The following is a 20,951-nucleotide window of genomic DNA, read 5'->3' on the forward strand; positions in this document are numbered from 1 at the left end:
TCCCACCAGTGGAAATTAGAGGTGGGGAAGGATGGAAGGGAAACAGTGGAAGAAAATGGGGAATTATTGTTACATTACAGGCACAATGCTGAAAAAGAAGTTGCATCTGAACTCAGTCTGATGCCAGTGTGACAGAGGGGAAATGTCATAGCAATGTTCCAGTTTGTAAAAGGTTGTTGTAAAGACAAAAGGAAAATCTTTCCTCTGTGTCTATAATGGATAAGAAAAGAAGCTAAGGGCTTAAAATTTAGCCAGGAGGATTGAGATGAGACATGAGGGAAGACTTTCTAGCTATTGTAAGGCTAGTGAAAAAATTGGGATAGATTGCTTGGGGGCAGAATAGAGTCTCCATCAGATTTTTAAGATTAGGTTACACAAATATTTACCCAGAGTGATGTGAGTATAGTCGATTCTGCCTTGGAGCCAGGGGTGTGTGTGTGTGTGTGTGTGAGTTCCCAAGGACCTTTCTATCCATAGTTTTCAACAATTCAGAAGGGTTGCAGAAAGATACTGTGAAAGTCACTGCTGTTTTACACAGTGTCGGCTTCTCTACAGCAGTGATCTAACGCTCCAGTTCAAAGGTGATTTCGCTTAAAGGCGCATCTAATTCTTGCACTCTGCAGGTCCAAGGTCAGCACCTGCTTGCTGGTAACAGACCCCCGAAGCCAGTACGCGGTGCGGCTCCCTCACAAGCTGCCGGGAATGCACTACAGTGCAGATGAACAGTGCCAGATCCTCTTTGGGACCAATGCTACATTCTGTAAGAATATGGAGGTAAGAGCTCATGGGGGGCACCTGGAAATGAGGTAGGAAGTGAAATTAAAGTTGTCAAGTGTTCAGGAATAGAAGGAATCTGTACCTTCCTCAGAACTAGTTAATGGGATTTTCTACATGTTTAGTACTGCTGCTGTGAATTTGATAAGTCACTCCCACTGACCTTCATGTCAACAGCACATATTTCTGCAGTCCCTCTCCTGCCCCACATTGGTCCTGTTAATCTACTGGAAGAACATTTTCTGTTTGCACTCAGTTTTAATTCAGGCACAGTTCCCTTTTGACACTGTTGTGACAAAGTACTCGGTAAAGATAGTGTTCCTGGTAGTTCAGCTGAGATGAAAGTCTCTTCTCACAAGAGTGCCTGCTTACTTCCACAGGCTCAGTTTAGATGACTGTCTGGACTTTTCAGCAGACAGCACCTCCAGGACGTTACACGGTTGTTAGGAGCTGACTTGAACTCTTTGCCAAGGAAATATTCGTGACTGTTTGCTTGATTGGGCCACTTGGAGATTTGTGCAGAATTGAGCCCCTTCCTGTGTGTCTTCTGAGTAACATGATGCTTAGTCAGGCATTGGGTGCAAATGGCTCATACCACGTACTTGGTTGGCAAAATGGAAACACTGATTTTTGGTGTCTCTAGAACTAGATAACTTTTGAGACTAGGCTCTCTGACTTGTCCTCTGGAATTTAGGCACCTAAACTCTTCCTAAAGTCTTACACACAATTAGATATTGTTGTATTCTGACCAGAACTTGTCTGCATCATGCTTTAAATAGGGTTTGGAGAAAGGCTCACTTGCACTGTGCACTGGGAGTTGTCCAGAAGAAAGACATGAAGCACTGTGTCCTATCACCAGCACCAGCTGGTGGTATTCTGTCCTAGATAGACCAGGCATAGAGTAGTCAGGTTTCTGGCTGTCATTAACTAACCATTTCTATTTTGTAATTTGTCCCTTAGTCCCATTCTGAAGAATCTTGGGATCTTAAATCAATTATAACAAAGAAAATAATAATCAGTGATAACTGAGGTTGCTAAGTGCCAAATGACTAAAACCATTGAACACATGCAGGTCCTGGGAACATGCTCTTAGTTTCACATTTGCTGTTTTATTTATTTTGGATTTGGAAGCTAACAATATAAAACATGAAAACAATAAGAAAAGAATCTGGGTAGGTTGTATTTTCCAGATCCATGAGGAAAATGCAGGCCACCAGGACTACTGTACTGGAAGCCAAGTGTTAGAATATATGTCTGTAAAGAAAACCCAGCGTCTACCCAGGAAGGTTCGGGTTCTTTCGTCTGTGTGGGTGTCACCCTGCTTACCCAGCACTGGAATAGATATTTGCTGTTTTCTTGTTGGAATAAAAAACATTCCATTCCTGGATAGTCCAGTGCCTAATGAGAATGTCAGCTCACTGGTAGGTGGTCAGCATTTCTCATGCAGAAATAGCATGTCCGGTAGTACAGTCTGGAATTGCTTCAGGGAGAAGTTGCTTGCCAGGATACCAAAGCAGCCGGCACTGTTCTTTTCTGTTAGACACAGATAGCAGGTGTTTGTGTCTCCCAGAATTTTTCAGCAGTCTTCTTATTTGGCATCTTTAGAGTACAAGGAAAACTGTGTTCTTTCCCTCCATCACTCCCTCAGTGTTTCCCGAAAGAAAAGAGAGTTGGGAAGGACTTTAGAATCCTTTCTAATGAAAAGTCTTGTAGACTTCAGCAGATGAAAAGCAAGTTGCAAGCACTTATTTAGAAGTATTTTTCTATTACAGTTGTGCTTAAGAGTTAATAGTCACACTGTGCAATCTGTGTATCAATAATGTCACATACCATTAATTTAGGTTAATATCTGCATCCAGTTATGCTACTCTGAACTGGAGATTGAAGGCAATGAAATTAAATTCTTTATAGGAAATGATAAGCTTTGATTTTTAAACCTTTGAAGTTTTTGTTCTTTTCACCTTTGTATTTCTCATGCCTCATCTGCAGAATGCTTGTATTGTAAGTCTCAAAGCTGTCTACAAAAATATGAACCAAAAAAAAAAATTGGCACTAGTCATTGGCATTAGCTGTAGAAATTATTGGCAAATAGAGCTGTCTCCTCTTTTAGCCAATGGTAATGTGGTATTTTTAATTCAATAAAGTATTAAAAAATCCAAATGTAAAAGTAATAAACATTTGACAGTAAATATTTGTTACAAAAGGAAATAAACTTCAGGAAATTAGCCTGCTCAATCTTTTTATGATTACATGTGTCTTCTGTCTACTTTCTTATTTAATAAAAGAGCTACGTTGCAACATTTCACTGAAGATAGCTGAGCTCCATAATTATATCAGGCAAACTAGAGGGCCTGTATTAAAAAATGGCATGCAATCTGATTGTGGAGCAAGTTTCAGAGATTAGATGAATCCAAAATCTCGCCTTCTTTAAGAAGCTGCAGAAACTTCCAGTGCAGTAAGATTTTCCCTTAAAGGCGTCAAGGCCCCAGTTTTTACAGGAATGTAATCCCTTTGAGGGAGGCTTCAGACACTCTGGTCCTAAATGGCAGTACTTCTCTTACTAGATAGTTAAGCCATGAATATTCCATTTTATCTGGATACTTCAGATTGAATATTGCAAATTCTTCTTCTGTGTTTGTTTTTAATGAAAACTCAGAGTCGGTAGTATAAAATAGCAACCTTCAGAATTATGATGGCCAAGGTGCTCTCCCAGTCCAAATTCATGACATGGAAGTGAAAAACTATGAGGTTTGCTCAGCTTTGCAAATACCTCTTGCAAATTTCTTTTCAATTTGTTTAGATACTGCCTCTGCAGTTTAATACACTAAAATTAAACAAACCAGAAATAATTAACAGGCTATGTGTATGATAATCAGCTTAACCGTAGCCTATTGTTGCTCTAATCTGTGACCTCTGAGATGTATAATTTAGGATCAGGTTCTGTAACCTGTCTGTTAAGTAAGGTTTACCAGTGTGTGTCACCTCTTCGAAGAGCTGTAGAACCAGGCTTTTAGGCTGGAAGCTTGTCAGGCAGAGAACAATCAACTTCTATTTATTTGAAAAGCACCAAGTTATATTATGATATTGTGCAAATAATAAATGGCAAGATTATCTACAACCGCTTGCGAGAATACAAGTGCATTCTGGTTCATGCTCTGCTTGTAGTTTTGTTGGTTTAAGATACATCCGGGGGCAGGGTTTAGATTAAATATAACTGAATATTAGATGGGTGAGTCCTTGCTCACTATCAAGAAAATAAACGTTTGCATGGCTCTGTGGAAGAATTCATGTGACTAGTTTTGATCCAAGGAATAAAACAAGGCAATAGAAGTTGGATAGTTTTCAAGTGAGATGATTTCACAGGCAGTAATGAGTATCTTGAGACCGTTCAGTAGTTCCCCCTTCACATCTGAGTCGCATAGTTTTCTCCTGTAATTTGCAAATGGCTTAGAAGTATTTTCACATGGTGCTTTTCGTTAATCTCTCCCATTGCAAATGTTGCATTCTCTGATCAATGAGAATGACCATCTAGCAGGACGCACAAGTGCACTTCTACCGTACCAGACATGCTGCCTGTTTTCGGGTGGGAGGCTGTGCAGTCATGGCCCTGGGGTCGCCTTGCGTAGCAAGGTGCCACTCAGCAACAGGAGAATTTTTGGCCCAGCTAAGGCTTAGCACAGTGGTGCTTGTTTTGAGGGAGGCTTCCTTTTGAAGGAAGTTGCTTTTAACAGAAACTAAATAGGTGACTGTGTCATTCTAAAGTTCTGGGTGAAATCACCATGTGATTTGCAGGAGAAGCTGAATAGAAACGTACCTTTGAAACCGCATAGCCTTGTCTACCCAGGGCATTATCAGTGTCCCCCAGACACAAAGGCCTTTTGGGACTCTGGTTGTTAAACATCCTTGTGAGTCCCAACATGCTAGATTGTGCAAATTACTGGAAATTCAACCTGTCTGACCTCTGTTCTTTAGATCCACACTGCACTATGAATCAAGTATTGTGAATTCATTTCACCCCTACGCAAGAGGAAGCAAAAAGCCTCTATACCACTCAAGTGAGGAAGGCCTCTGCGGAGAGGAGCCTTTAACTCTTTGCTGTCCCCTTTATTTAGCAGAGCTGTCCATGGAAGGAAGAGCACAAACTGCTTATGCCTGAATCTCTCACAGAGCAGAGATGATGTGTCTGCATCAGAAACGCATAAAAATGCGTTGTTCACAACCTCATGTGAAAATGTGCTGTGTGTTTAATCGGAACACTGGCTTTATTTTTCAGACTGGCATGCCTGCTAACAGAGGCTTTTGCACTGAAATTATATTTTATGGAAAAAATGTGATTTCTATCTCTTGTATCCAGTGTTTGGCTTTTTGTTTTATATGCCTTTTGGCTTATTTATTATTAACGCATTTTTGCGGGTTTTTACATAACCATTATCTTTCACTATTGTTTTGAGTCAAAACTGTGCTCAGGCTAAAATGGCATGTGGAAAGAAATTAGTATTGTTACAAAGAGATTTTGTGCTGAAAAAGGGACACTGTCAACTCAGATGTAACTGAGAATGTGGGTTTTGAAATGACACTGTGCTTTTAGAAAATTTAAGACAACTAGAATTGGCTCCACCATTTTTTTCTTTAATAGAAGTTGTCTTTAAACAAATATACATCTCCCCTAGTATCCACAAGCCACAAAGCAGTAGCACAGAACGGGAGGGCAAAGCTGAGTGTAAGCCAAAAGAGACTGACTAGACTTCTGGGCTGAAATGGAAAAGGAAAGGAATTGAAAAAAAGCAAAGGAAGAGCAAAAGTTTTAATGATCAAGTGAATTTTACGTGTTTCTTCAGTTTTCATAGTTCACGATATAGTGAAGAATAATATTAAGCAGTTGTGGGTCTCTCTGTGGTCTTAAACTTGCAAAGAGGCTGATGGAGTGGACTCTTGGACTCGGTGCATGGGAATGAATGAGCCTCTGTCTGGTTGCAATGGGTTTTTCTTTGCAGAGTCATCTGCAAGATTGAGACAATGATAGTAAGCCCTATTATTAAGTAATGCAGAGAATATTTTCAAGAACATGGTGCTTAGATTGTGAACTGATTTATCCTGAAAATAAGAGGTCTCATTGTCATTTTCTGTATAACGAGGGACTTTGTCTACATAATTTTCCATAAAACACATGCACACTTTAGCTTCTTTGTAAATATAATAATAATAATACATCTGGAAATGGGTTTGATTTTGTTGAGACTTGCAGGCTAGAAGCCTGGCAATTCTAAAATAAAATTAGAGGATTTTCTTTTTTAGAAATAAAGGTAACAATTTACTTAATTGTCATACTATATTTTATAGTTTTGCTAATGTAGATTGTTAATATTTGGACTATTTTCACTTTGCCTGTTTCATATGAAACTAAAGTGTCCTATTTCACTGTTTCTGTATGTTGCAAGAAAGACCTTTTTCCTCTTTATTTTCAGTGGAAGTAGTTTTTATTTAAGAGAGGGAGAAAGCAAGAGAGAGAGAAGCAGAGTTCCTGCCTGGGCAGCACAGCCCAGTTTACAATTATTGGAATGCTTCAGAAATTTTTGTACGTGTTTCAGTTTGGAAGTTGGTCAAAACACATTCTGGTGCAGTGGTTTAAAGAAAAATAAAAAGAGAGCGGAGAACCAAAATAAAATTATGAAAATACAATGTGGAAATTTAAGAGTATAAAAATAATAAACTCTTAAAAATAATACAGAGTGCCTTTTAAGAATCAAGTACTTGAGTTTGGAAATCCTACGTTTTCTTATTAGGACACAAGGGGAGGGAGAAAGAATTAGTGTAGTCTTGTGATGTGGCATCTACAGCTGAAGTTTGAACTTAACAAAATTAGCCAAAATACGATTGAGTAGCAGCCTGAAAATAGTGTATAACAAGCTTGAAGAGCATTCAGACCTCTCCCATCAGCCTTCTGGGAACTTCCCATCTGTAAAACACTTCAAGAGAAAACTCCCATAATCTTCACAAGCACATCTGAATGCTGTGTGTATGTATCTATATTTATTTTTACTATCCCTTTCTTCTCATTTCCCATGTCCAAGGAATATGATCTGTGATTTCATTCTTTTAATTTCCCAGTTTTTGATATTTCTAATAGACAACACTGCCTGTTGTTTAAAAAAAAAATCAATACTTTTCTTACATTGAAATCAGGTGTTAGGGCCTGAGGAGTTAACTGGGAGTTCCTGAGGGAACGTTATTTTTCATTGGAGTCAATAGGAGATGGATGTTGCAAGGTGCAAGGTCAGAATTTTAGGCTGTAAGTTCCAAATGCAGTATTAAATGCGAGCAATGAGGTTGATCGTGGAACTCGCCAGCAGCTCTTTGCCTGCCTTCACCGTGGGCAGATTTCTTCTCCTGAGCTAGAAAACACCCCGACGCTGCCTTTGCTGACCCAACCTTCAGGGCTGGAAAGATGATGACATAACACTGTAAACTCATAACCCTTTTCGTCATGGGGTACGTGTAGTATGAACGCTGGAAATAGCGCTTAACCCATGACAGGCACAATACCCTGCCAGTACAACCTCTCTCGTTGGGACATAGTCGGTTAACTACAGCTCTTTCAAGGCATATTGGGATACAAATTGATAATAAGTCAGCTCAGAAATTTTCTAACATTTAATTCAAAGGAGTGGCTGTTCCAATGCCTTGTATGAGGTGTCTACTTCTCCCAGGTTTGACCTTGTAAAAATACTTCCATGATTTCTTTAGATGAGATATAGTATGTACTGTTGTATTCTCACATTTAAGATGCTGAGAATTAGACACAGCAAAGTCAAGAGCACATACAGTGAGCAAGAATTCAGTGTTGGTAGGAAAGTGGATAAAGCTTACTTCTACTTCAATTTCTATGTGTTTATGAATCGTAGACCCACAAGAACTACTTTCATGAATGCCCTGAAGGCACTGGAGAGATTAGTCTTGAACATAGACTTTATTGCTATAAAATCAGTTTACAGTCTCCTTAAAACTCTCTTTCCACATTTTGACTTTTACATTAATACCTGGCATATGAAAAAATGAAATTGAACTGGTGCTTTGCAAAAAAGTAGTTTAGGTAGTGGAGAAGGCTTTTAGTTTCCCTCAGTCGCACCAGAACTTGGTAAAACTAGAGACAGTGTTTTTCTTGTTCTTTGTTTGCTTCTCAATGTCCAGTAAAAAAGAAGTGTTTCTGCTTATCTGTGCCTTTTCTGGCAGCATGGCAGTCCTCCACTGCTTGGTCTGGCAAGATCCGTTCTTGTTTATCGTAGTCCTTGTGACGCGCTTCATTACTAGCCCTTCGTATTTGTGTTTCTGTGCTGTGCTCTGGCCATCGTTACTTTGGTGATGTCCAGGTGTTGCAGGAGCAGGAAGGAGGAATGATGCCCTAAATTTTCTAATGCAGTAAGGATTTTGAATGTGTCCATTTTTGAACATCCAGTCCGAGTGTCAGGAAAGCTGCATGATTTCCCAGAAGTCCTGAGCTTCTACCAGCTCTGCAAGGTTAGCCTCCTTGAAGTCTTTCCAGTAAGGCATCCCAAACCATTCTTTGCTTCTGAAAATACTAGTTTCTTGTATCTCCCCCTAGACAGGAACAATTTCCAGATACTGAACTGCACACTGCCAGTGTAAGTGCAATTAACTCCAGCTTAGCTTCCTCACAGGAAGGCATGAAGAGCATGCAGTAGGACAAGCCCCTCTCAACAGAAGAGTTTTTACATTTCTTAGTCTCCTGCCATCCATCCTGCAGAGCCCTTCATAGAGCCCTAGAAGCAGAATTTTAGTATGAGAGATGATGGCCTACTTGGCATGAGATCCCTGCCGCATCCGCTTCAGAGGGGTCAGGGCTATAAGTGTGTTTTGAGCAGCTCTTGAAACTGCTTTGCTAATGTTGTCAAAATGCGAGAGCTTTGGGCTTTTCTTATCCTTGTGCTTTCATTTATTGTTAAAAAGCTGTTTGAGTGAAGATTATAACCAGTCAGCTTCATTCAGAACATTGACATCCAAACCTCTCTGCGGCGAGTGTGGTATGTCATGATAGTTACTGTTTTGGAAGCTGATGGATATTTTGTCTTCATCTAAAATTTCAAGGGGAAACAGTCTTCAGCTTTAGTTGTAGATCAGAACAGCTCTTGGTATCACACAGTATGTATAAGGAGCCAGATACGTTTCATGGGGGACTCACATGTTGGTAGTTGGAGTAATGCACAACAAGCCATCTAGCTCAGAGTACCAAAACCAGCGTGACATCCTTCATATGTTTGCTGGGGTCAGTTTGTTTTGTTTAATACAGAACATTAACAAATCTTGGAAATGACTATGTTGAATTTTTCTACTTTTCTACAAGGAGAACAGTAGCACCGGAAAGCAGTTAACTCTCAAGGACCATTTTGTCAGAGCTCTTTAACTCTTAAGTACCATTTCGTCAAGAGTTAAAATATTCTTTTTGATTTTATTCCACTCTGTCTGAGGTTGCTGGCTTTCCACTCACACAAGCATCGATCGAGAGTCCTTTTATTGAATTAATGGAGCTACATTGATGTAAAAATGAATACAAAGGGGAGTCAGCTCTAAATCTGTTTATTGACTCCAAGCAGGCAGGTTATTGGTGCTGCCCATCTAAAAAACATAATGTGCACATGTTTTTCTGTATGTTCTGAGGAAACAAGTAATCATCAGGTAGTGAAAACAGGGAAGTGTTTTTTAAGAAACATTTTCTAGGTGCATGGTTGTTTTTTTATAATATGGGCTGAGATGCATTTTGTCCAACAGTCAAGAGATTCATTCTTTTTTGTCATTAATAAATCAAACTACATATTTTGAGTTCTTTGGATGGTTGCCCAGGTTTGATAAAATAGAAATCAGTGGATATTGGTCATCGCCTGAATATTCCGGGATAGTCCTTGTGATTCTTTCATTTGAAGATGATCTGTCATTTGGACAGATGCTTCCACTTTTGAACCTACCACTTGTTTCATGGATTATCAATTCTACAGAAAGATCAGCAGCTGGCCACTGACACGTGTATCCCAGCTTCACAGTTACCTTGTCCGGGGCAGCGCATGGGGCCTTTTCAGAAGTGCCTTCCAATTTCATAGGATTTTTTTAGTGCTACTTTTGAGCACTTTTCATCTGTTTTTCAACAGCAATAAGCTCCACCTAACAGCATGGGCAAGTAGCAGTGCTCACCTCCTCTGTGATCTGTTGTAGGATGTCAGTTGTTTATGCACCCAAAATCAAAGGCAACAAGATAGAAAATGTGGGCATTGGTTTGCTCACCTTGATGTGTAAAGGATTTCTCCTTGGAGGCATGCTGTGAGCCTTCAAGAATATTATACACAGTGTTTTGAGCAGGAAAGTGTGTGGAAGTTGTGTGTTACTACAGTATTGTACTTAATTGGTGTTAATTAGGATTCTGTATATGGGCATGTTATATCTCACAGTTAGCTATATGCCAAGCCAAAACCATGGCAAAATTAGAGATCAGATGCTTCGTTGAAAGCCAATCTATTTATAAACAGGCCTCTGTGTTACATGTTCTCTTGTTCCTTTTCCTTACGGGTGTTTACTCTTTATAAGTCCTTCTTCATAATCATTTTGACAGAAAAATTGGTTTCATGGTGGTTTAATTCTGCTGCCAGAAGGAAGAGGTTGCTCTTTCCAGTGGGCAATAGGCAGCAGGAGCAGCTTTTTTCTTTTTTTTTTTAATGGGGAAATAAGAGATCCTGCTTGTGCCCCAGCTGGCTTTGAGCAGGACATTTAATCCTTTTCTGTCCTTCATCTTCCCACCTGTAGCAGAAGGAGAAAGCCTCCTTTATCTCCAGACTCCCAGGAGTGTGTTTAGATTACACGTTCTCTGAGGAAGAGAGAGCACCTGGCACAGTACGGCCCCCTTCTCAAATAGGTGCCGTTATAATACCTGTAATCGGAAGCGTCCTTCACCTGCCTGGCAGATAGCTGCAGCTTGGGAGCTTCCGCACAGTGACCTCCCTCGGGACTACTTTCTACCAGCTATGCAGGCAAGGTTTCCTATTCTGCAGGAGTATTTGAGAATCTAAAATTTGCCCCTTCTTAAAGACATTCCATTTTGATTTTGTTTTTTTTTTCTAATTCTCTGATTGTATAATTTCAGTTGGACAAGCATTTGAATTTAAAAACTGAAATTCAACTCTTTATTGAAATACTTTATTTCAACAACCATCTCACTTTTTTCTTTTTTTTTTTTTTTTGCTCTGGGAAATAGTTCAACTGGGAGTTGATCCAAGGATGACCTTTCCCCAAAACAGTTTCAGCTAATCAATATTTTTCCAGTGAAAAATACCATCATTGGAAAACACCAGCTGGCACTGATGGTTTCCCCTTTGTGGCGGCTGTAGGGGAGACTGTGCAGGCAGAGACCTGCCTTGTAAAAGCTGCTTGCTGAATTCACAGTTAGCAGTAGTACAGCTCTTTGATGCCTTCTTCTATATCAGTCTGAGCTCTGAACTGCCACTCATATATACAAGCAACTTCCTTTCAAGTCCTGCCATTTCTCACTTTGATATTTCCCAGCAAAGCTGGCTATTTAACTATCAAAAAGTAAGTCACTGTGGCTGGTTAACTATAGGACTGTTTAATGGGGATTTTTGTTTGGGTTTATATCGTAGCTGAGGAGGATATGTGATCTCTTTTGAAATGAGCTATTAACATGATAAAACATCTTGGGAACGTACAGTACCAAAGCTGATGGTTTAATCTTTGCTGGGGTATCTGAACGCTGTATTAAATACAAGGGTCTTCACTAACGAGTGTTTGAGCTTTGTAGTGGTATGGCACTAGAACACAGAGCTGAAACACAGTTACCAGATTTTTCTGTAACTGTTTCCTGAAATATGCTTTGCATTTAGTATTCGGAATCAAACACAAGGATGCTATAAAAGTCCTATGTTTTCCATACCTCAAAGATGGGAAATTTCTGAAAGGTTGGTATTAGAGAGATGTTTCTCTTTATTTATCTCTGTATATATCTTTTATATATATATATATATACACACACACACATGCGCACGCACATATACATATATATATATATATATATATACAGATACAGACACTCATACAGACGCATACGCTCATGTCTGTGAATGTGTGCACCAGCAGTATCCACAGGTTGGGCTCAGCTCCGTGGTGGTGCTGGTACAGAAGCACCTGGCTGAGGTTAGCTGTGCCCGTTCCTTCCCCCAGGCCAGGGCTCGTACCTGGGCATGTTAGCTGTCACCTTCCACGTTCTTGTGGGCTATGGAGGAATTCTGGTTGGCCACCAAAATTGTAGAAAAAGCCACTTGATTTTTATGACTTTCTTTTTCCACCAACCCCCTTCCTCCTCGCAGTTTTACATCAAAGAGGAAAATTTAACCCTGAGTAATTTACTTACAGCTTAAGATCCAGGGGCTCTAAGCTGAAGCTTAACAAATTTTGGCCACATGTAAGGCACAGATACTTAAGAACGGTGCTCGTATGTGTCTAGAACAACTTCTCTGGGGCTGTAGTGAATTCCATTACATCTTCAGCCAGGCTGTTTTTCTGACAGAAGGCAGAAGCAAAGGGTTTCCTTCTGGAAACACAGGGCAAAATTTCTGTCTGAGTCATTCAAGAGATGAGGCTGGAAATTTTCTCATAACATTCTCCTTCAAAACCTTGTGGGTATGTGTGCAGAGAGGGGCTGAAGCCTAGTAAAGCTGAACTGCATGCTGTGTGCACCCTTCATCTCAGAAGCTTCATTTTACATATCATCTCCCCCGACCGCAGTTTGAAAGTAGGCATTGCTGATAATGCTTTGGCAAGATCCCTGCCCACAAGCATCGAGTGAGAAGAGAGTCCAGATTGACAGTTAATTCCTGACCTTGGCTTCACAGTAGTGACATTCTGTTTATCAGTCATTAATAAGTTGTTAGCAATGGCAAAGAAGCTGTTAGCTTTTAGCAAGTCTAACATGTCGATAGACTGCCGTTAATCTTCTGTAGCTACATATAGCACCTTCTGCGCTGTGGCTAGAACCTCCTGTGATACCTGACACTTAGGTCTGTGACATGCTTTTAACACCTCTTAACTGTTTTTAAATCCTTTTTAATTGTTCATATGTGGAATCTTAATATAAAGAGTAGCCCGTCACTTTTAGATCCCAGTGAGTTAAACAGGTGTAAGGGTGCTGTAGCTTTACGTCTTGGAAAACAAGCATCCTCTCAGTGCTGTTTGGCATTTTGGGGAAAATAGCTTTCTCAGTTTAAAGGGTTTATTGCCTAGATTAGTGTTCTTTCTGTAACACTTAAGGTCGAGTTAATGGATGTACTTTTGGATTTGAGTGCTCAGCAGGGAAGAAGGGGTTTTGAGAACGTGAGAGTTGTGGTGCAGAACAATTGATTTCGCAGTTTGCTGTGAAATCTCTGGCTTGTCAATTCTTCGGCCTCAGTATACCTATCTGTAAAACAGTGCACAATGTCCTCGTGGCTAACTGGTGCCTAAGTGCTTTCAGAGCTGTGGGTAGACCACTAATTAGTCACAGTCATTCAGTCAGAACGACAAAAATCTGATATTTTCCCATATGCTCTCTTAGCCGAGGAAAAAGGTCTTGAAATTCATTGATTTAGGCTTCCCTGGTGTATTTGCTGTTGTTTTTTGGTGATGGCTTTTTATGTTGTGGTTGATACAGATGTTACTGAATTGTGCCATCTGCTTCTAGTTTTTGTAAATGTTCTTTTGGTTTAAATAGGGCAAAATCCTCTTTCCAGAAAAAAATGTGGAAATAAAACAGTATGCAGATACTGCTGTGATAACCGTGTTATTTCAGTATGTTCTACATCATGGCTCTTGGTATTGGGATTTATCTCGTCTGCACCCTCTGCTGTACAACTCTGTTTTATGTAGACATACCAACATGCATGTACACGAAACACACATGCATCCACACTCTCTTACATTACGTTGTGAAAGAGCCATAAGGTTGAAGCGTGTTGACTCAACTCTTTAATGAGGTGCAATAAATCTTGACAAGACCAGCTGGCACTAGAGTCAAGCTTCTCATCTTTTTACCATTACAGGAAAACGTGAACAATAGTGGAAAGAAATGTAACTCTTCTTTTTCTTTTTTTGGTACTCAGAGCTATAGCGTTCTATTGAAATCATCCACTTCCATGGAATGCAAAGCACGGTGGATGCCGTGGAAAATGTTAACGATGTAAAGGCCCCTTTTCCTGGTTCTTTTTCTCAAATTCTGAAAACATTATTGATCTGACAGATCACACAAGTGTGGTCAGCATTAATATCTCTGTAATGTTCATCGGCAGAGCAGAGCAGCCGGGCTGAGTAATGGTACCCAGAATGCGTTTCAAGGTTGGGAGTGAGATGCTCAGTACCTCTTGCTGCTCTTGCCCTCACATTTCACTTTTCCCTTTCTCTAGCACATTGGATTCTAGCAGCTGCCTCTCACCACCGAAACTTTCCAGCTTTGCCCCTGCCTCTCCACACTTTTACAGCTTATCCCCAAGCTCCTCCTCTGCTGTGTGGCACAACCATGAAATCCTTTTCTCTTTTGGGGTTCTCCTTAAGACCTTCTGCTCCCAAAGGTCATTGTTGGCTGATTATAGCTACAAACAGGTACAGCAGGGCTGACTGGGTTTTATAGTGCTTAGTTACTTGAGTATCTTTAGAAAAACACAAGTAATTAAGCAGCTCAGACACCCAAGCATATGGCATGATTCCCAAGCACCCATCTTGTCCTCCCATGTATGACTTTCTTTTAATGGACCAGATTTATTCCTGTGAAAAGAAATTTGTTTAAATAACGCACTCTCTTTGTTTTGGGGTGGGTTTTTTTGGTCCTGACAATGGCATCCATCAATCTCTTTTATGTTCCCAGCCCCACCACTTCATGCCAATCTCTCCTTAAAAATAATTACCCCCAAACCAACCAGATGCCTCTGGATTCACATGAGAGAGACTGCCTGAGCTTTGCAGTGTATCCCATAATCATGGCTGACGTCTCCAGAAGTAATAACTGCACCTCGTTGCTTTGTGATTGCAGCATTTGATGTGTGCTGGGCTCTGGTGCCTGGTGGAAGGCGATACATCCTGTAAAACAAAGCTGGACCCCCCTCTGGATGGCACTGAATGTGGCGCAGACAAGGTAATCAAAATGCTCAGCAGCAGCGAGTTTGTTTTTTCCAGGGTTGTCTGTGGAATAATGTTTCCAACATGTTCGTATATTCAATATTTATCATAAACCCATATTTTATACTGATTCCGTTATAGAAACTGCTCAATTAACAGCTGGATTGGGTTGGGTCTTTCTGCTTTTCTGTTACGTGTATTCCAGTAGCCTCTGGAGACCCCAGTAGTCAAGGTCTTATGGTCAAGGCACAATACAAACACTGCAGGAAAAGCCCGCTCCTCACTGGGCAAAGTGCACAGACTGAGCACCCCATAGGTCACGTTAGGTAGCAGCTCGCTCCTCAGTCACTTCTGTTCATTGCTGCAGGTGGTGTTTCAAGCTTGAGGTATTTTTAAGTGCAAGCTACAGCAGTGCTGTTCCTGGCTGTATTTGAGATAGGGAATATGGAGAGGATTTAGGCTGACATTTTGAGAGTGGAGTAGGATGGAGGAAGAACAAGATGCTGCTTAAAGACACAATAGAGTTACTAAAAGTAGCTTAAAAGGTGTTGAGCTCAAATTCATTGAGTTTCAGTTGTTTTTAAAGTATTATTTGCTGTACCCTGTGTATGAGTACAGAGAGCTGTATGTATGAGATGACTAAGGTGCAGATGGACTTTCCATCACCCTTCCTTTAAGTGACTTCTATGGCAGTGCTGTAGGGGTGAGAGTTGCTGGGGCTCAGCTGCTGCCTCCCAGCTAACCTGCACGAACAGAAGTCGACTAAAGTGAACATGTTTAACCCCTGCAATGGGCTGTGCCAAGAATCACGCATGGTTCATTCCCCTGGTATAGTTGATTCATAACTCATTAAGCTACAAAGGAACTGAATCAGTTTGTTAAGGGCCAGTCCCCCTGCTCACTAGTCTTGGATTCTAATATTTGTTGTGTGTTATATGGTTGCAGAGGTAAGAAGGGGTAAAATTAAAAAGCTTGTTGCTAAAGCCAGGGGTTAGAGATGTCTTCTTTGCCTGCAAATGGAAGATAACCCCCCCCCCCCCAAAATGCTGGGTCCCGGAAAGCATGGCAGGGAAATTGAGAAAAAAGGGTTTAAATATATGTTTTTCTGTCTACGGGACTGCTTTGCAGTGCTTACTGTATTGTATCCTGGATAGAGCAGAAGAGTGGGCCAAGTTTGCTGCTTGGTCAGGAGCCAATGCAACCTATTGGAATCAAAGGTTGCTTGGGGCTTTAGCCAAGTTAGGGCCAAAATACCTCAATTATTTTACGTGCGCTGGGAATACTGCTGACAAAGATATTGCTTTGGAGTATAATTTTTTGGACTCAGTTTCTACAAAGAGTGTAGCTTTAAGTCTTAGTGCTTATATAATTATCTGTATTATAGCGCAAGGGACTCAATTCTGTGCCTTTTTTTTTTTTTAATGACCAAACTCCCTTCAGGAGTTGGTTGAAGACGACACTCAAATTTCTACATTCCACCTCCTCCTTTTCTCCCCCTCCCACCTCCATCTCACAGAAACCTTAAATCTCCAGAAACTTACACATATGCTTGTTGTAATCTCTGAGACATCCTCCTAACTCTGCCTGGGCAGGACTGTGTGCAAGATCAGGGCTGCTTTCCAGCCTGTGTTAACACAATTGCATTTCAGTGGTGCCGAGCTGGGGAGTGTGTCAGTAAAACTCCCATCCCCGAGCATGTTGACGGAGACTGGAGCATGTGGAGCCAGTGGAGCATGTGCAGCCGGACCTGTGGCACAGGAGTACGATTTAGACAGCGGAAATGCGACAATCCCCCGTAAGTCTTCACATCCTGCTGATTTCTTTTTACATGTAGCACTTAGAACTTGCTGCAAGAGTACAGGGAAGAAATAGGCAGCAGAGCAGTGCAGAGGACGTGGGAGATATGGTGTTCCCCAGCAGCAAGGACCAGAACACAATCTCGGAGTGACTTAGGGAGCAAAGCAGGTGCTGTGGAAGTGGCTTGGTGGGCTACCATTGGAAGTGGCCCATTGCAATGATTCAAACATAGATTAAACAGAACTAAAGACATGTAGCTCAGCAGAAGAGTGATGCTGCATTTCCTCTCCAGCAGTGCAGTAAATGAGAAGGGGCTGAGCTGGACCTACAGACCAAACTGAGCCAATACATCTTACACATCAGTTTTGCAGGCAGTGCTGGCTGTGGGCTTGGGAAGTAATAGATTGGCTGACAGCGATCATAAAAATATGTAGCTGTGTTGGTAAAGCACCTTCCAATACTCTACTTGGGGTTGTGCTGCATAAGAAAAGGAAAGTATTCACACACAGAAGGATGCATAGATTCTTACGCTGCAGTGTGTGTCTTTCAGCTCCTGTGCAGTGACTGTAAATAAGCCCGTGCTCTCTGCTTAGGCTTGGCTTTTTCCTGATTCAGGAAGAAATGTAAGCGATATTATCTCCCACGTGCCGTCCTTCATTTGTCAGATCATCTGAGGCACACCTGGAACTCCTTTTTTCTTACAGGAGGACTGAACAGGTTACCATTGTAAACATTTAAACGACTACCCCTATTTGCGTGCATTGTAACTCCTGAGATGAATGAGGATGCTCACAATCCTGACAGCAGCAGTCCAAGTTCTGCATCTCTCTCACTTTATTCATATTTAAAGTTTTCTTCGCAGACAAAGCACAGGTCTTTGTTTAATAGAAGCTGAGATTCTGGCTAGCAACACAGTCACTCTAAAGAAGTGCCCGGGAGGTGGATGGGCACACACTGGCTGGCTGTGTGTATTCATGCGAAAGGGATATTTTTGTTTATTCCTCTCCTTAAATAAGGCTGAGCTGCAACTGCATGTCTGGAACGTCTAGGCTTGATTTTTACCAGCTTCTTTTTTACTGAACAAGGGACTGAGCTGGTTTCTTTGCTGTCAGCTACAAAAAAGTCTCTTTTAACCTCAGTGCTGACCAAACCTAAGTCCATTCATTGTTGTTCCTTAAATTGCAGGAAATGCTGCTTCCAAGATTGCACACTGATTTTAAAATTCTCTAGCTCATATACATTCCTGGCTGGGGAAACACACGTGATCTTCTTTTGCTTCATATTCCTGGCTTCAGCCCATTTCTTCTGCAGCTGGTTTATTCACTGTCCAAAAATACTGGCTAAGGGATTTATCTTTTATTTTATATATATTTGGTCTTGGGATTTTTTTCTTTACTGGAATCTGTACTCCTGCCAGCTGACTTTTGAGCCTGTGGGACTATCAGTGTTTTTAAACCAGTTGCTTCACTGTTTGATTTGGTTTTTCCTCTCTGTAATTTCTGTGAGTGTTTGCATGCATTGCTTCCAAATGGTTGTAAGGCAGTGTGTTAGCCAGTTCGCACGTGCAAATTTTGAGTTGTGCTGCCTTATGTTGTTGTCTAGGCTTTGGGCTATCATTATACAGAAGTATTGAAGAGAAAACCACTGGCTTAAACAGAACATCAGAATGAGATCCCCACCCCTTCTCCAGTCCCCTCATGTCATGTAAAGGGATTGGGGTGGTTTAAAGGAGCTTTAGTAACTTCTGTTCCATTAGTGGGTGGATTCTCTTGGCACAAATATGGTGGAAGATGAATGTGCAGTTGTCTACGAGGAACTCTCTCACAGTCACTGTTTCAGGGGAGTGTCAAGACGGGCTTGAATTTATACTGTTTGTTGGAAATTCCAGGCAGTGCTAGAGCCCATAATACGCAGGGCTTGGGAGCAGGGATTTTGGAGATCTTATCAGCTCCAAGAGCATGGTGGTTAAAGCCTTGTTGGCCCTGCCTTTCCCTTGGCTGTGAGATCTTTTGCAGAATCTGGTAGAGATGTTGCCCAAAGTCTTGGTCTCAGCATGTGGAGAGGCAGAAGGGTCACAACGATGAAGCCACCCAAATGGTAAGAAGCAGGGAAGGGAAGGCATACAAGCGAGTGCCAGGTAGCCATTTGCAGAAGACCAGAGAGTGTGACTGTCACTGTTTTTCTTCATCTTGCATGACGAAAACCCTCAGTATCCTGTACAAACATGCTGAAAAGCCTGTAATACTGAAATACTAGTCAGAGGTCAGTTAAGTAAGAAATGAATGTCAGTAATTTTGCATTCCCTACCCAAACAGGAACAGAGCAGAACATAATCAGCATGGCAGAACTGTGTCCTGCCCGTTCCTCTGACTGTTTCGCCTTGCCTGTTGATCTGCTTGTTCCTGAACCCCTTGAATAGGCACTGTATAGTCTACTAGTGTTTGACTAGACTTAGTCCAATTGAAAGCGGTGATGTACTACCAATAAAGCATGATGCTGTTGGATAGATGGATGCTGAGGTGGAAAGGTCTTATTGGGGATATTATTTTTATTGTATTACTGGGATTAGAAACATCCTCCAGATCTCTGCGGTGCTCTGTTGTTTTATGGCTGATTAGATGAGTGCATCCAGCTCTTTAATTTCGGGAGACACTACATCAGGAGGAGGCGGTTCATTTTATTCCTTAATTAGAAAGGGAGGACAGGTCAGGCAGCTGAACAGCCAAGCAGAGGAGCGCACGCCAAAAGGCACCGAGTTCCTACAGCTCCCACTGACTGGGAGTTGCGGCTGCTCAGGAAGTCTCTGTCCCCTAAAGGATTTGGCTGTGACTTTATTGTTACCAGTGACCATTATTACCAATGAAGAGAGCTGCTAGCTTCCAGTCTGTATTGGCAAACTCATAGAAAGGTCCTCACATGTTAATGACATTTTAAGATTAAACCCAAAGCAACTGCTGATGAAAACACAGTAAATAGTAGTCCTGCTGTGTCTCATGTTCCATGGTGATACCCACCTGTCCAAAGAGCCCTCTGTGACTAGTTGGGTATTCTAACTTTGGCCTTTGCTTTTGCTTTCTCCTGTGTGCGCACACACACACACACAGACACACACAGTCACTTACGCTGTGTCTCTCTTACTTTGTTGTGGCCGAAGAGATGGTGCTGAAACAAAATTCATGTATTTGATGTGTTTATGTGAGTACAGAGTTCATGTGGAAGAAAGTCTGCATCGTGTTTCTAGTCACCTGGACTGAGCATCTGTGTCATCCAGTCTAAAGCAGCAGACACGATCCTCCCAGAAGACTTCTGCAGCAGTCTCAGCACATCTGCTGCTGCTTACGTGTCCGTGGCAGAGAAGAGGTGTTAGCAGTGCAAGCAGGCGTTTGTTCAGGCTCTTCCTCTGGTGACCCTCTGTGATGTTACAGTGTCACTGGAGATTAGCATTTCCATTTTAAAAAGAACCCTGTTTTTCTAGGATTTATGCAGCTACTGTAAAAATTGGATCTAGGCTGAAATTTGGCATAAAACTCTCCTCTGCAGAATCAAATGCTTCTGTTGCACCAAATACAGAACTCATCAAGTCCAGCACAGCTAGCAGAGCAAAGGCCCGGTCCTACAGCCACCGTGTAAATGAACAGGCAACTGTTACTGAGACTGCTGACACAAGTAAATGATACACAATCAGGCCCATACTTTATAATTAGCTGAGTGATATAACCTGATGTTTACTGCTCTTCTGGGAGGGAGGGGAGAAGAAGCCTTTGGAAATAAACTTCCATGCGGTTAAAAACTGGAGTTTGGCTGGAGTTGCTTTTTTATGGCCGTCTGTTCAAAAGTCCAAAAGTAAGAACATGACTTTATCAGTCTCTGCTGATTACAGCTGGAGAGATGGGTGTATGACACATTCAGGAAAGTGTCAGCAAGTATCTAAAGAAATTGTAATTAGTTAGCAATGGCCGAGTCTTTTGCTTGCTTGGGTTTTTTGTTTGTGGTTTGTTTTGTGTTGGGTGTTTTTTTTCCAAAGAAACAAAATACAGGCTATTGTCGAGAGTTTGTTTTTCTTCTTCTCTGGGGAGGAATAACCAAGAATAAATAGATTGTGCAGATGCTTAATCCTGATGTTGAATTAGTGGCCTTTCCTGCATGTTTCAAAAACAAATGTATAAAATGGCATGGTTTTTATGGATGGAGATTATCTGCTGCACAGATCTGGTTTCTGGACA

At 41.3% G+C, this 20,951-nt stretch overlaps 1 protein-coding gene across 1 annotated transcript in view; it reads left to right on the top strand.

Annotated features, from left to right (window-relative positions):
- ADAMTS17 (ADAM metallopeptidase with thrombospondin type 1 motif 17) overlaps positions 1-20,951 on the top strand; it is a 201,021-nt gene that overhangs the window by 97,862 nt on the left and 82,208 nt on the right. The window contains exons 10-12 of the mRNA XM_067305684.1: positions 624-774; positions 14,846-14,947; positions 16,581-16,726. Coding sequence (XP_067161785.1) covers positions 624-774; positions 14,846-14,947; positions 16,581-16,726 — 399 coding nt within the window. The remainder of the gene's footprint in view (positions 1-623; positions 775-14,845; positions 14,948-16,580; positions 16,727-20,951) is intronic.

This window comes from Apteryx mantelli, chromosome 15 (genome assembly GCF_036417845.1).
Source record: "Apteryx mantelli isolate bAptMan1 chromosome 15, bAptMan1.hap1, whole genome shotgun sequence".
NCBI classification, from domain to species: domain Eukaryota; kingdom Metazoa; phylum Chordata; class Aves; order Apterygiformes; family Apterygidae; genus Apteryx; species Apteryx mantelli.